Below are 14,730 nucleotides of genomic sequence, written 5' to 3' on the forward strand. Positions count from 1 at the left end.
CTCTGGGCTTTGTTCCTTTCCCAGGCCAGGAGGTCACCGGATTCCTGTGTTCTCCAACCCTTTAGCTCTCACCTTGCAGGAGGGAAGGGCCAGGCTATCAGTTGCCAGGAAACAGGGTGTCGGCCATTCTCTGTGTCCAGACCGCTGCCCACACCTGCCCTCTAGGGCTCTGCAACGATCATACACCCTTATCCCACCACCTAGATACTTAAGAACTGCGTAAGGGAAACTGAGGCACCCCCACACTATTCAGAGGAAACATTAAGAACAGTCCCACTTCGTCACATCTCTCCCCCCTTCGAGATCGAACTGAGTGGGGTCACTTTAGCCGGTGACCTGGGGAAGTTCGAAGCCACCAACGTTCCCATGGATGACCCAGCATCTCTCCCATTCCTTGGTAGGAGTTACACCAGGCCCTTCCAGGTTCATGCCCTCCCTTAGGTCGGGGGTGGTCGATAGCACTCGCAGGCCGCATGTGGGAAGGTTTCTGCGGCCCGCCCTTTGGCCACCCCAAAACCCCAGGGGGTCAAACTTGGATTGGGTCTTCTCCCCAACAAGCTGGCCAAACACAGCCACTTGGTTATAGGACGGTTTAAGTTTCTTAACAGCTTTCACTCCATCTGAGACCTTCTCAAAGCTATCCACACTGGGTCTTTCAACAGGACAGTCAGTGGATCCATTCACAACAGAAAATTTCTGGCTGTTAGGAACTGAAACTTTCTTGATTAAATCACTTTCACACCCTTCAGTTGCAGTAAACTGCTTGCAAAGACTCCATGAGGATTCCTTTCCCTAGGGCTTTTCTATGCAACAATTCACCCCTCCCAGAAATTCTGCTCTTACCCTCTTTACCTAGGGCTTGCTCTAGAGGAACACGTTCCTGAGCAACAACAGACTCTTTCTGGGTCTCCCTTACATCCAGAATTACCTATGGCCCGTCCGGTGGATTCCTACACAATCCCCTTTCAGGCAAACTGACAGACTTCCTAGATAAATGGTCAGAAGCCTTCTCCTTCCCTTTGCCACACACAAGTTCAGGAATCTTTTCCTTCTTGCTACAGGTTTCCACACCCTCCATAGGTAACACAATCACATCACCTTCACGCTCTCCTTGTGCCCTGGCTAGGATCTCACCCTGATTAGACAGAGTTGCGACACCCTTTCCCAACCACACACGAGCAACAGGCAAAATACAAGCACCAGAATTGTCTGGTCTCTGGGATTTTACATAGACACTAACTGGATGCGACCTAGTTACAGGGCCATTCTCCTGAGCAGACACAAACTTAGGACCATTCCCTTCCTGGGCTTTAGCTGAATCCAGAACCAGCTCTGAGACAACTGCACAACGCTCAACCATCACAGGCTGCAAGGCCCCTTCTGTCTGCTCCACAGACCAAGAAGAGCCGGACACACTTTCTCCTTTACCAGACACACAGCTTGGGATCTCATTCCCCTTGTCCCAGCACACAAGGCTGATCACAGACACCTGCTTGGAGATCAGGGTAGCTCCCTCCACAGGCAAGTCAATACCTCTGACAGGCACAGGCACGTTTCCTTCACTGTCCCAATTCTCCACCCAGCTAACAGGTAAGGTCCAGGGACACTCATCTTCCACTCTCCTCGCCTTCCCACCCTGCTGACTAGACAAAGCCATCAGATCACAAGGCTGCCTAGGCTCATCCAAACTTTCCTTACCAAGCACCTTGCCACTCCCCACAGATCCCCTGCCCTGCCTGTGTCTCCCCACCCTCAGCTGGGGTCTCAGCTCCCACTGTGCTCAGCGCTGCCCTGGCTGTCCCAGTGGGGGTAGGCAGCGAGCTCCCTGCTTTCCTCACTGCATCAGAGCCAGGGTGAGCCCCTTCTCCAGTGTGCAAGGGGGCGGGGAGCATCTCTCTGTCCCACCCAACCCCAGGTGTCTGGTTACAGGCAGGCAGGTAGCCTGAGCCTAGCTGCTCCTCCCCACTGCCAGCCCGGTCATCTGCATTTTCACTGACCATTTCCCTCTCCACCGATTGGTTCCCTGGATTCAAATTCAAACCCTCGGCAGTTATCGGAGCAGGGCCTGGATCCTGTCCCAAAGAGACACAGTCGCCCCGAAACAGGGTCTCGCAGCTGGTGTCCTGGAGCACCCCAATGGCCAGCCAGCCCCACCCCTCCTGGGTCTGCACAGGGATCTGGGCCATAGGCAGGGCGAGGGGCTTCGTCCCTGGGACCCTCACACAGCTCACACAGCCCCTCAGCATCTGGTGAGGCTGCACCACCCAGGGCCTGACAACAGTTCTCTCTGTCCCAGGATCTCGCCACCCCAGGAATGTCTCCCCATTGACCATCACCTTCCGCTCCCACTGGGGGTCCGAGGGGCCTGGCCCCAGGAGACTCCACACAGACATATAGGCTGGGGTCAGCAGTGGGAGCCTGTCCACCTTCCCCCCCATCTGGCTGATGGAGTCTATGGCCTTGAGACCCAGCAAGGGAGCTAGACACCGGGGCTTTTCCGCAGGGTCCCCCTGGTTCAAATCGCCAGCCTGCTCAAAGGCAGTGAGGTGGCATCCACAGCCCCCCCTCCTTAACCAGGGGCAGCAATTTAGTCTCGAGGTTCCCTGCGGAACTGGCCCCCCGGGGTCTATCCCCACTCACCCCGGGGAGGTCCCCTAGGCCTCTCCGCTCCCCCACCGCCAGTTCATGCTGCTGCTGCTTCTGCAGCTCTTTCTCGGGCTCTCACTGTCCCTCACAGTCCTCTTGCTCTCGCGGACTCAGCTCCAATCCCGTCCGTCTCCGATCCCCCGATGGGGAACCCGATCGTGAAGACCCTCATCTGGTCGGGGACAGGAGTCTTGGGGATGCCTGGCTCCCACTCCAGCTGCTCCCAGATCCTGCCATAGCCCCATTTAGGGTCAGGAATCTGTTCCTTAGAGCGGTCATCCTCCTCCAGCTGCACGATTAACTCCGTTTTGATGAACTTTCCAATGCTCAACCCTCTCTTTCTGCACAGGGTTACAATGTCCTTCTTAAGGAGACGGTGACAGGCCATCACTCCGCTCTTCCCAAGTTGTTGTGGACTCACAGGCCTGTGTGCTCTCAGCTCCCCACGGTTTCCAGGGAGAACCCCTAGTGTGCCAACCCTTCTCGAGGTCACCACCTCTTTGCCAGGGTCGAGCGGCAGACTCCTCCGCCCCGGGACCACTCGCTGCAATCCCCAGGGGAACCCTGTTACTGCTAAAGTCCTTCTCTCTCTCAGGGCCAAGCCGCAGGCTCCTCCGCCCCTGAGACTGCTCACCGCAGTCCCCAGGGGGACCCCATTACTGCACAGTCCTTCTCACTGGTCACACACTCCCAGGGGTTAACCGTCCCCCGAAACCGCTCCTCTCTGAGCCTTCAGCACACCTGGTCCTCGTCAATCCCCCTTCGTTTTACTGCTCCCCAGTCACTTACTGCAGGAAGCGCCATCCATGGGGTGCAGTACATCCCACCGCTGCCACCAGTTGTCACGGAGTGCCCGGGCGATGCTCTGGAACTGCTCCCCATGAAGCCAGTCAGGACTCTGGGGCAGTCGCCTTCCGGTGAGCAGCCTGTCCGCAGGGCAAACAGCTCACACGGCTTCCACCTTCCTGGGTCTGACCTCGGAGCATTCAGCATCCTCTGCCCCTCCGTGTGCTTCCCACAGCGAGACCGCTCAGGCGGGGCTCCTGGGGAAGCCAGAGGGTCCTGCACCCCAACTTCGCAGTCAGACGGGACTCTCAGCCAGCCAGTAAAACAGAGGTTTATTAGACGACAGGAACATGGTCTAAAACAGAGCTTGCAGGTGCAGAGAACAGGAACCCTCAGCTGGGTCCATTTTGGGGGGCAGTGAGCCAGACAACCCCGTCTGCCCTTCACTCCATGTCCCAGCCAGCCCCAAACTGAAACTCCCTCCAGCCCCTCCTCCTCTGGGCTTTGTTCCTTTCCCAGGCCAGGAGGTCACCGGATTCCTGTGTTCTCCAACCCTTTAGCTCTCACCTTGCAGGAGGGAAGGGCCAGGCTATCAGTTGCCAGGAAACAGGGTGTCGGCCATTCTCTGTGTCCAGACCGCTGCCCACACCTGCCCTCTAGGGCTCTGCAACGATCATACACCCTTATCCCACCACCTAGATACTTAAGAACTGCGTAAGGGAAACTGAGGCACCCCCACACTATTCAGAGGAAACATTAAGAACAGTCCCACTTCGTCACACAAGGCAAGAACTGCACAGAACTCTGGGACCAGAAAAGCAGGGAAGCACTGCATGATAGGGGATCTCCGCTCCAGGCGTTAATGAACCCACGCCTGCACACACCCAGCTCAGTAGTTATCAGACCAATTCTAGTAATAAATCCTTTATTGGCATCCAAAAGAGTGAAGCTGCCTAATTGCATTGAGAGCTCCCTCCAAGGAACACCACCCATAGCCAGGAATGATCAGCTTCCACTGTCTAGCCTGAACAAAACAACTTTGGTATACTCCCTTGAGCCATCAGTGTACACATAAACAAATCTAGTGTTCTCCCTTGAACCATTTTTGTTTCTCTACAAAAACCCCAACCCATGGTCAAGTAAGTGTTCTGATGCCTGGATCCAAAATCTGCGTCAGTTCCATTCAGACTTCATCTTCTCCTGACTGATCGTGCTGGGGACTCTGCCTGTCTCCAGCACTCCAGACCCTCAGCTACCACCACCACCTGGGACCAATCGATTCAAGCTTCACAGAGTGGTGAGAACCCAGCTCGCTCTCTCTCTCTGTATAGCCTTCTGGCCCTGACTTCTGTGATCGGTTATAGTTTTCTAAACCTGACTTTTATAATCAAGTGCAAGTTAGATTTAATATTATAACTGTTTTGTTTGTTTGGCTCCCCTATGATTATTACCTGGAAATAAATAACTTTCATGATTAAGCTGGTTGCTTCTCTCTCTCTCCCCCTCCCCCACCCTTGTGGGTGTTTTTTGGTTTCCTCATTCGCTCTGCAGCAACGCTCCTCGAACCTAAGCTAAAGATCCCTGCAGCGCCCAAAAATCCTGTGGGGTTTGCTCATCAAGTGGGTCACTACCAGAACAATTGTAACGTGAAAGTGGGGATAGGGACGTGCTGAACTGGGGGCATAGGAGGTGGCAGCTTGGAGGTGCTGCTCGACCCAGCCTGCTGAGTCCAGGACATATAAGGGGTCAGCTTGGGAGTGCTGATTAACCCAGTCCTCTCCGATGTGCTCTGTTAATGTGTCTGTTTGTCTAATTCTGGGGCTGCTATGGAGGTGTCACAGGTATTAACTGCCAAGTCTAGAGGTGTTAAATGGCTCACTGAGAGCTGAAACCAGTTGTGGTGAGACTGTGTTTCTGCCCAGACCTGAAATCACTTGTGGCAGGACTGTATTTCTGCACAGAGCTAAAATCACTAAGAGACTGCGCAGCGGGAGCAGCAAGCAGGCAGCCGGTGATGAGAGACCAGCAGGGTGGTAGCGGAGACATGTGATGAGCGAGTAAGATGCCTCTTACTGCCCACCCAGGGTAGGAGGTGAACTCTGCAGATGCATCTCTGAACTCCGGGTCTGCACTGACCAAAGGCAGCAATTGTGAGTGGGGTGCAGAGAAGGGTCGGGCATGTGAAGGGGACTTTTGGGTTGCTAGACTTAAGACCCTGAGGGAAAAAGAAGCATTGCCAGCAGATCGAGGGAAGTGATTATTCCCCTCTCTTCGGCACTGGTGAGGCCACATCTGGAGTATTGCGTCCAGTTTTGGGCCCCCCACTACAGAAAGGAAGTGGACAAATTTGAGGGAGTCCAGCGGAGGGCAACAAAAATGACCAGGTGTCTGGGGCACATGACTTACGAAGAGAGGCTGAGGGAACTGGGCTTGTTTAGTCTGCAGAAGAGAAGAGTGAGGGGGGATTTGATAGCAGCCTTCAACTACCTGAAGGGGGGTTCCAAAGAGGATGGAGTTTGGCTGTTCTCAGTGGTGGCAGATAACAGAACAAGAAGCAATGGTCTCAAGTTGCAGTGGGGGATGTCTAGGTTGGATATTAGGAAAAACTATTTCACTAGGAGGGTGGTGAAGCACTGGAATGGGTTACCTAGGGAGGTGGTGGAATCTCCATCCTTAGAGGTTTTAAGGCCCGGCTTGACAAAGCCCTGGCTGGGATGATTTAGTTGGTGTTGGTCCTGCTTTGAGCAAGGGGTTGCACTAGATGACTCCTGAGGTCTCTTCCAACCCTAATCTTCTATGATTCTATGAAAAGGAAACTGCCCAACCTACTTGGGGTGGGTCTTTTACTCATTGTTTATGTTTATGAACTCTGTGGTGTTTTCCCAAATTAATGCCAAGTTACTTCCCTCCTTTTATTAAAAGTTTCTTTTCTACACTCACTGTGCTTGTGAGTGGGGAGGAAGTATTGCCGCTCAGAGGTGCCCAGGGGTGCTACGTAAATTTCCCAGGTTACGGGGTGGGGGCTCAAACCAATTCTGTGTTGGATTGATGGAAAGGAATCCCTAGATATTGAACCTGGCCCTGGCTGGAGCTGGCTCCACCTGGCAGAAGGGTTACACATGCATAAGTGCTGCCCTGCAACACCTCTGGGATGGCAGGGGGTGTGAATGGACAGGCCTTGGCCCAGCTTGACTCAGAGCCCAGACTGAGTCCCTGGCACTGACAAAGTGAGCAAACAGCTCGGCCCTTGGGCCCTGGCGCACGCAGTGCATGTGCCTTGAGAGGCCATGAACAAGGAGCCCTTCAGCATCATGCACCCACATCTCAGAGCCAAGCACATGCAACTCCATGGCTCTGGCATGTTCCTTCAGGTGCCTGCTCCCAGGATATTCCTCATTCACAGCACTGGGGTGGACACATATACAGCCTCTCCTAAGGATGCCCCCCTGGTCAGGCGCTTGGGCCCCCTCCTGGGCTGTTCCCAGGATCAGGCCACGTACGCACTGGGAGTTGCACAGCTCCTGGCTACTAGCTGCACCATTCCAATGTGCCTGGGGGCAGGAGAGCCCTGAGTGCCCAGGAGAGCAGGCCGGCCCAGCTCCTTGGCACCCTGCTGGGTTGCTGCATGTCACTGGTGCGGAGGGCCCTACTTCAGCCTTAGCTCCCCTCTTCCTGAGCACGAGCGCAGACCCTGCCGGGCGCCCAGGGCAACACAAAGGCTCCCAGCTCAGGCCAATCCACCCTGCTGTCCTGGGAAGGCTCCCAAGGGGACCCCCTCCCAGAGCTGGGAGGCAGGGGGCTGTCCAAGGGGGAAATACACCATTGCCCTGCCCCACCTCCCCTCGGACTCACAGGGCAGAACCAGTTTCCCTCATCCCCCTCCTCTGCCCTTGGCAAAGTCCAGCCTGGTCACAGCCCAAAGCGGGAGGGGCATGGGGCACTGCAGCAGGGAATACGGGGGCAGAAAGAAAATGGAAACTGCTATGCCCCAGGGCACAAAGGGGCGCTCCTGCTCCTGTTAAATGAACTGGGACTGGGACCCCACTCCCACCCCTTCCCCCTCCCCCATTAACCTCATCCCTATCCCCACCCCAGCCCTTCCCCTCCCCCATCAATTTTATCCCCTAATCCTGACCCCTAACCCTGCCCCTTCCCCCATTAACCTCATCCCCTAATCCCAGCCCATCCCGCAACCCCAGCCCTTCCCTGTCCTCATCAAACTCATCCCCATCCCCCACCCTTCCCCCTCTCCTTCAACCTCATACCCTAATCCCACCCCATCCTCTAACTCTTTCCTCTCCCCCATCAACCTCATCACCTAAATCCACCCCATCCCCTAACCAGGGCTTAATTTATAATGAAAGAGGTGCTGGGGCTCAGACCCTGCACAAATTAAGCACTGGCTGTGAGGCCAGAGAGTGGCGGCTGCTGACTGGGCACCCAGCTCAGGACAGAATTAAGAGTGGCATGGTATGGAGGTGTCAGGGCTATTAAATGCCAAATCTAGAGGTGCTGGGGCTCAGCTCCCGCACAAATTAAGCACTGCCCCTAACCCCGCCCCTCTCCCCTTCTCCTAACCCTGCCTACCCCAGCCCCACCCCTCTCCCTGTCCTGCCAGCCCAGCCCATCCCCTGACCGGGCCCTGGTAGCAGACTGCTCACTGTGCAGCTGAGCTGCGGTCCATACAGACTCACCTTCTCGCTGTGGAAGTACATGAGGTTTTTCCCATCGAATCTGATGAAGCGCCTCTGGAAAACGTAATTCCTGGTGGGAGGGCAGAGGAGGGGAGGCTGCTGGGGTCAGACCCTGGCAGAGCCCTGGCCCCAGAGACACCCTCAGACTAGCTAGAGCCCACTGCAGAAACAAGGGGAGGGCACCCCTGCAGGAGGTGAGAGCAGGGCTCCCTGGGTTGGACTCCCCGTCCCAGCAGTCGTGCTGCACCATCCCAGCGACCCGACTGGCCCAGCAGGTCTAGGCAGGCATGTCGTATATAGCAAGGCTCCCAGCAGTTGCAGGCCTACTTGCAGCTGGCAGCCTCACCCAGCATGGCAGCACCCAGCGTATTCACTTGCCAAGACGCACCAACACCCGCCATGGAGCAAACCAGCCTCCTGTGGGCAGAGAGTGACGCCAGGAGTGGAGCCTGGGCAAAGCCAGTGTGGATCCCAATCCCATCTCCAACCAGAACTGCACATGGCCTTACCAGGCACAGGGTGGGGACCTGCTCATCACTCACTGAAGTCCCCTGACGGGCACTCACAAACCCTCCTTGGGGCTGGGCACTTACCCCTGCGGGGAGAGCTTGTCCAGCCAGCCACTGAGCACAGTGGGTGGGCGCTCGGACAGCAAGGTGTAGCTGGCATATGGGGAGATAGTCAAGTCATCCAGGACCTCGTCTGGGTAGAGGTGAGACGGAAGACTGAACTGGGAGCCCTCGGCCTGAGGAGCCTCCACCACGGCATAGTCCTTCGTGTTGTTCTGGAGGATCCAGTTGATCCGTTGGGCCCGGCTCTCCTGCTCCTCTGCCGTTCCCTCACTGCTGCACTCGCTGCTGGTCCTGTGGGTGGGACACAGCCTGCCTACTGCTGCTTTCTGGACGAGGGACAGCTGGGGTCCAGCAGCCCCCAGGCAGCACAGACACGGCCTCAGACCTAGCCCTGCCCCACTTCTCCCCACAGAGCCAGAGCTCAGCCCCGGCGCATGCTCCACAGGGCACCAGATGAGATGTTTAGGCTGCACCTGTGGGGTCCAGGAGTGGAGACGTGGTGCTGCGTGTCACTGTCACACAGAGTGCCCCACAGACCCCAGCTGGCCCCCACAAACCTTAAATGACAAATTGTAATGTGGGAGCCCAGCATGGGCGCAGAGCACCCCCTAAACACATGCTCTGGGTTTGCTCACAGAAAGCAGCAGAGCCTCTGAGGGGCATCCTTGGGCTACTAGTGGGGTCCAACCCCCCTTCTTCCCCTCAAACCCCAGCACCGACCTGCCTCTGCCCCACAAACCCCGTCACTGACCCCCCACTCCCACCCCTCAAACCCTAGCACCGACTGCTCCCCTCCCGCCCCACAAACCCCGGCACCGACCCTCCTTCCACTCCTCAAACTCTGGCATCAACCCCTCCTTCTCTCCCTCAAACCCTGGCATCAACCCACCCTTCTCTCCCTCAAACCCCGGCATCAACCCCCTCCCGCCCCACAAACCCCAACACCGACTGTGTGGGAGAGAGGACTGTAGCATGGCACACAGGGTAACAACTAGGGCCAAGAGATGTTGCTGCTGTTGCCTACTCTGACCTTGTCTCTGTTTGTTTCCCCACCTGTTTTCCTTTCTCTAGCTTTGGCACCTGCCCCGCCTCCGTGGGGCACCCCTCCTATCTTGGTCTGTCATTTTTAATCCTCTTACTTCAGCTCCCTCCATTTCTTCTAGAAGGCCTGTAAACTTTCTGTAATGGAATGCTAAACTGCAGCCAGTCCGTATGTGGTACAGAAGAACATGACATGGTGTCAGGAGTAAACTAAGAACAGAAACAGAAGGCAAACAGCAACAAAGGTTGCAGACAAAAGGAACAGCAACAAAGGTTGCAGGATCTCATCAACATGCCCCAGAGAACTTCAGCTTTAACAAACCTTCAGACTGGACAGACCAGAAACAATATTTTGCAAGATTTCACATTGCTCCCAAGCTGCACAGAGAAACTGGAGATATACAGGTATCTTCTTTAATTTATGCTATGGGGAGGCAAGCAGAATGAATCTTTCAGTCCTCTGACTTTACTGAAGACAGTCACAAAGAAGACTGTGAAAGGGTTCTGGCTATGTTTGATGCATACTTTAGATTGCAGAGAAATACAACTTATGAAAGAGCATGTATTCACCAGAGAATTCAAGAACCAGGGGGAAATGTTGAATGTTTTATAAGAACTCTGAATAAATTGGCTGAAAACTGTGATTTTGGGAATGCAAACCATGAAAATACACCTCTACCCCAATATAACACGACCAGATATAACACGAATTCGGATATAATGTGGTAAAGCAGCACTCCGGGGGGGGGGGGGGGGGGCAGGGCTTTGCCGTCCAGTGGATCAAAGCAAGTTCGATATAACGCGGTTTCACCTATAACGCGGTAAGATTTTTTGGCTCCCGAGGACAGCGTTATATCGGGGTAGAGGTGTATCAGAGAGAGGCTGGTCTTGGGTTAAGAGATATAAAACTTTCAGAGCAGCTACAAGTGAAGAGAGATTTAACTCTAGCCACCGCTATACAGATACCAAAACAGTCTGAAATGATGAAAAAGCAAAACCTAGAGAAACTTGACAAACTTGCAAAACCTGTGTAAAGCTGAGCCAATGAAGGATTAACAATCAGCAAGCTAGGGGACCTATAAGCAATCCTTAAGGGCATATCAAAAGGGTATTGCAATGGTAAACAGGGTCATTCCTTGTAGATGGTTAGCAAAGCCACGTCAAGTAGACTAGAATCTTTAACATGTTTGCCTGTATTGTTAGTGAACCAAAGGGCAGATGCTAAGTCTATTCGTCTGTGTTTACTTATATCTTGTTAGAAGTTTAACCATGTAACCAGATTAGCTTGTAGATGCAAATTCGTTTTCATGTCTTAATTGCCTTATATTATGTATGAGGCTGGTTTAGTTAACCATAAGATCAAAGATGTAAGATACTGTAGGAAATTAATAATATTATTTATGCTGTCTTCAACTCACTATGCTATAATGAAATATCAGCTAATTGCCGGATGTCAATGAATGCAACTAGTTTACCTGTGTCTGCAGAGGAAATAGAAGATTAGCTTCAAAGCAACGCTCCACAGACAATCTGCACTGCCTATTCTTCCTCAGGGGCAGGTCCTGCTGTGACAAGAGGCTTGTCAGCTTGCTAGAGGGCTTTAAAGGAACATCCCAGGCCTTATCCTGCTATCTCTAGTCTGCTTAAACTTTGAACAGGAAAAATATAAGTCGTAAGACGGAGATCTTCCAAATAATTATTTGGAATAACCTGGAAAATACTTGGAAAGACTTGAACAGACTCTACACTTGGACTGCCTATTGGACTGTACCTCTTAAATTGATTCCAGAAAGATTTTTACAAATCAGCAGCCTCACCTCACCATCTCTGCTGTTTTCAGAGTAACAGCCGTGTTAGTCTGTATTTGCAAAAAGAAAAGGAGTACTTGTGGCACCTTAGAGACTAACCAATTTATTTGAGCATAAGCTTTCGTGAGCTATAGCTCACGAAAGCTTATGCTCAAATAAATTGGTTAGTCTCTAAGGTGCCACAAGTACTCTTTTTCTTTTTGCATCTTTGCTGTGAAATTGGCCTACAGACTTTACACATATCTGTATATATATCGAGCTTTTAACCATTGTAACTCTCCTCTTTGTATTCCCTTTTTAATATTAAACCTGTAGTTTTTAGTTACTAAAGGATTGGCATCAGCGGGATTATTGGGTAAGATCTGTGACTCAAACTGACCTGGGGATAAATCCTTTGGGACTGGCAAACCTCACATATGGTGTACCAGGTTTTCAATAACCCCTCTCTATATTAGACTTATCTGTCTAATTCAGGGGTGGGCAAACATTTTGGCCCGAGGGCCACATCTGGGTGGGGAAATTGCTTGCAGGGCCATGAATGTAGGGCTCAGGCAGGGGGTTGGGGTGCAGGAGGGAGTGTGGGATGTGGGAGGGGATGCACTGTGCAGGAAGGGGCTCAGGGCAAGGGGTTGGGGCAGAGGAGGCATGCAGGGTGTATGAGGGGGCTCAGGGAAGGGGGTTGTGGTGCAGGAGGGGGTGCATAGTGCAGGAGGGGGCTCAGGGCAGTGATGCAGCGAGGGGTGCGGAGTGTGGGAGGGGGCTCAGGGCAGGGGGGGTGCGGGGTGTGGCCAGGGTGCAGGCAGGGGGCTCAGGGCAGGGAGTTGGGGTGCAGGAGGTACAAGGGGGCTAAGGGCAGGGGGTTGGCATGCAGGAGGGGTGCGGGGTGCAGCAGGGGGTTGGGGTGCAGGCAGGGGGCTCAGGGCAGGGAGTTGGGGTGCAGGGTGCATTCGGGGTGTGGCTCCGGCCCGGCACAGCTTACCTGGAGCGGCTCCCTGCCTGCCTGCCTGCCCTGGCCCCGGCCCTGTGCTGCTCTGGCACTACGTCCCTGCGACCCCTGGGGTACCTCCCCCAAAGCTCCCATTGGCTGCGGTTCCCCGTTCCCGAGACCAACAGTGGAGAATTCAACAGAAACCATTGACATCTACAATTTGTTCTTCAGAAAGAACAATCAACAGAGAAAACACTACAAATGATAAACACAGAACAAGAAGGCGGGTCAAGGATTCCAAACTGACCATAGCTAGTCGTTGCAACTAATGGACAGCCAGCTGACCAAGTTGTTACATGTTCGGGTATTGTAATTAGAAAACCAGCACAATTCAGAGACACTTAACAGACAAATCCTTACTGAACTTCAAAGACAGCATAAATATTGTAAATGGTGGAATATAGGACTTAAAGTGGGAGATGTGACGGAATGCTAAACTGTATTATACGTTCAGCCTGTAGGTGGCAGTATGTAAAATAGTGTATTTAAACTAACCTTAGTCAGATCTGGGAAAGCATTACAGGATCTTATGATGAACCCAGCTGGTGTGTACAAGTAAGCTCTGTAGCCACTCCAGATCTGGTAGAGAAGAACATGACACCCTCCATCCACCTCAAGTAAAGTGTGTGTGTGTGGGGGGGGTAGATCATCTGCTAAATCTGACCAGTTTTCAGAGTAGCAGCCGTGTTAGTCTGTATTCTCAAAAAGAAAAGGAGTACTTGTGGCACCTTAGAGACTAACAAATTTATTTGAGCACAAGCATCCGATGAAGTGAGCTGTAGCTCACGAAAGCTTATGCTCAAATAAATTTGTAAATCTGACCAGTCTATCACCCAGCTTCATGTGCCATCCTGTCCCATAGCTCTCTAGAGTGTTATCAATTAGACTGTAAGCTCTCCTGCTGCCTTATTTGTCTGTAAAGCGCCTCATGCACAGTTGGTACTGCACAACTGTGGTAATCAGTTAACAATATACATCACAGGAACACTGGACTCCAAAAGGGCTGAGCAGAGGTTGTCTGGATGTAGCTGAGTAGGGTTGATTTGCTAGAGGAGTGTTGTAAATGTCTGTGGTGCGTTTGTGTGAGAAGGCAGGGTATTTGTGTATGTGTGTCCATATGCATGCCTTTATGTTGCATTTCTTTGGGTTTGTGAGAAGGTTTGAATTTTGCATTACTGTTCCTTAGCAGCATTAACTGGCTTCAGTGAGTTTTTATGTCTAAATAATAAATTAAGGGAAAACCTAGGCTGACTGTCAGGAAGCTTTTCCCCAGACACACAAGCTCCATGGGACTCTTATTACAAAGCACAGACGATGTTGCACTAGGTAACCACAGAATGTTGAACACTGTCCTGGTGACATAAAGCAGCCTGGGCGCTGGCAGCTCTGCCCCTAAAAGTTACTCCAGTTCAGAGGAATCGTTGGGGCTGTAGACTTTCACTTGTGGCTCCTGGGTCACCCCCACCACTGAACCCTCAGGCAGGAAGCATGTCTTGGGGAGTCCCAAAGCCCCTGTGATTCCGAGTGCCTGAGTGGCCCACAGGGGCCATAGGCAACTAGACTTGAGTTACATCAGTCTGGAAGCTCTAACCTCATTCTGACCAATGCCAGGTACAAGCTGGGCAGAGTAGAATGTACAGTCAGCCTGTGGAACTCATTGCCAGGGGATGTTGTGAAGGCCAAAACTATAACGGGGTTCAAAAAAGAATTAGATAAGTTCATGGAGGACAGGTCCATCAATGGCTATTAGCCAAGATGGTCAGGGACATAACCCCATGCTATGGATGTCCCTAAGCCTCTGATTGCCAGAAGCTGGGAGTGGGAGGCAGGGGATGGATCACTCGCTGATTGCCTGTTCTGTTCATTCCCTCTGGGGTACCTGGCATTGGCCACTGTCAGAAGACAGGACACTGGGCTACACGGACCTTTGGTCTGACCCAGCATGGCCATTCTTAGATGTGGTTCAGAGTCTCCGGGATAGCTGTGCAATGACTCTCTCAAAGTAAACTTCAGCCATCTGACAGAGCCCAGCTCCCTCATCCACGGCTCTTGGGAGCCATCCTACATTTTCACTTCTAAGGGAGTGAGTCTTCCTAGCCTTTTCTGAAGCGTTTAAAGCACTTCTTAGCTGCAAAAATTCTATTCCAGCCAGCACACGAGCAAGTTGCCTTCAGGGGAAATGAAAATGCTACTCT

The 14,730-nt window shown here is 52.9% G+C and overlaps 1 protein-coding gene across 3 annotated transcripts in view; it reads right to left on the minus strand.

Annotated features, from left to right (window-relative positions):
* ARAP3 (ArfGAP with RhoGAP domain, ankyrin repeat and PH domain 3) overlaps positions 1-14,730 on the minus strand; it is a 63,744-nt gene that overhangs the window by 36,370 nt on the left and 12,644 nt on the right. For 2 of the 3 annotated variants that reach the window (XM_074960813.1, XM_074960812.1), the window contains exons 6-7: positions 8,720-8,989; positions 8,127-8,196 (exon numbers count right to left, since the gene is read on the minus strand). In XM_074960813.1, the coding sequence (XP_074816914.1) occupies positions 8,127-8,196; positions 8,720-8,989 (340 nt within the window). Of the gene's footprint in view, positions 1-8,126; positions 8,197-8,719; positions 8,990-14,730 lie in introns of those variants that run through there. The other variant, XM_074960814.1, reaches the window with a different exon arrangement.

Source organism: Natator depressus, chromosome 8 (assembly GCF_965152275.1).
Source record: "Natator depressus isolate rNatDep1 chromosome 8, rNatDep2.hap1, whole genome shotgun sequence".
Classification (NCBI taxonomy): domain Eukaryota; kingdom Metazoa; phylum Chordata; order Testudines; family Cheloniidae; genus Natator; species Natator depressus.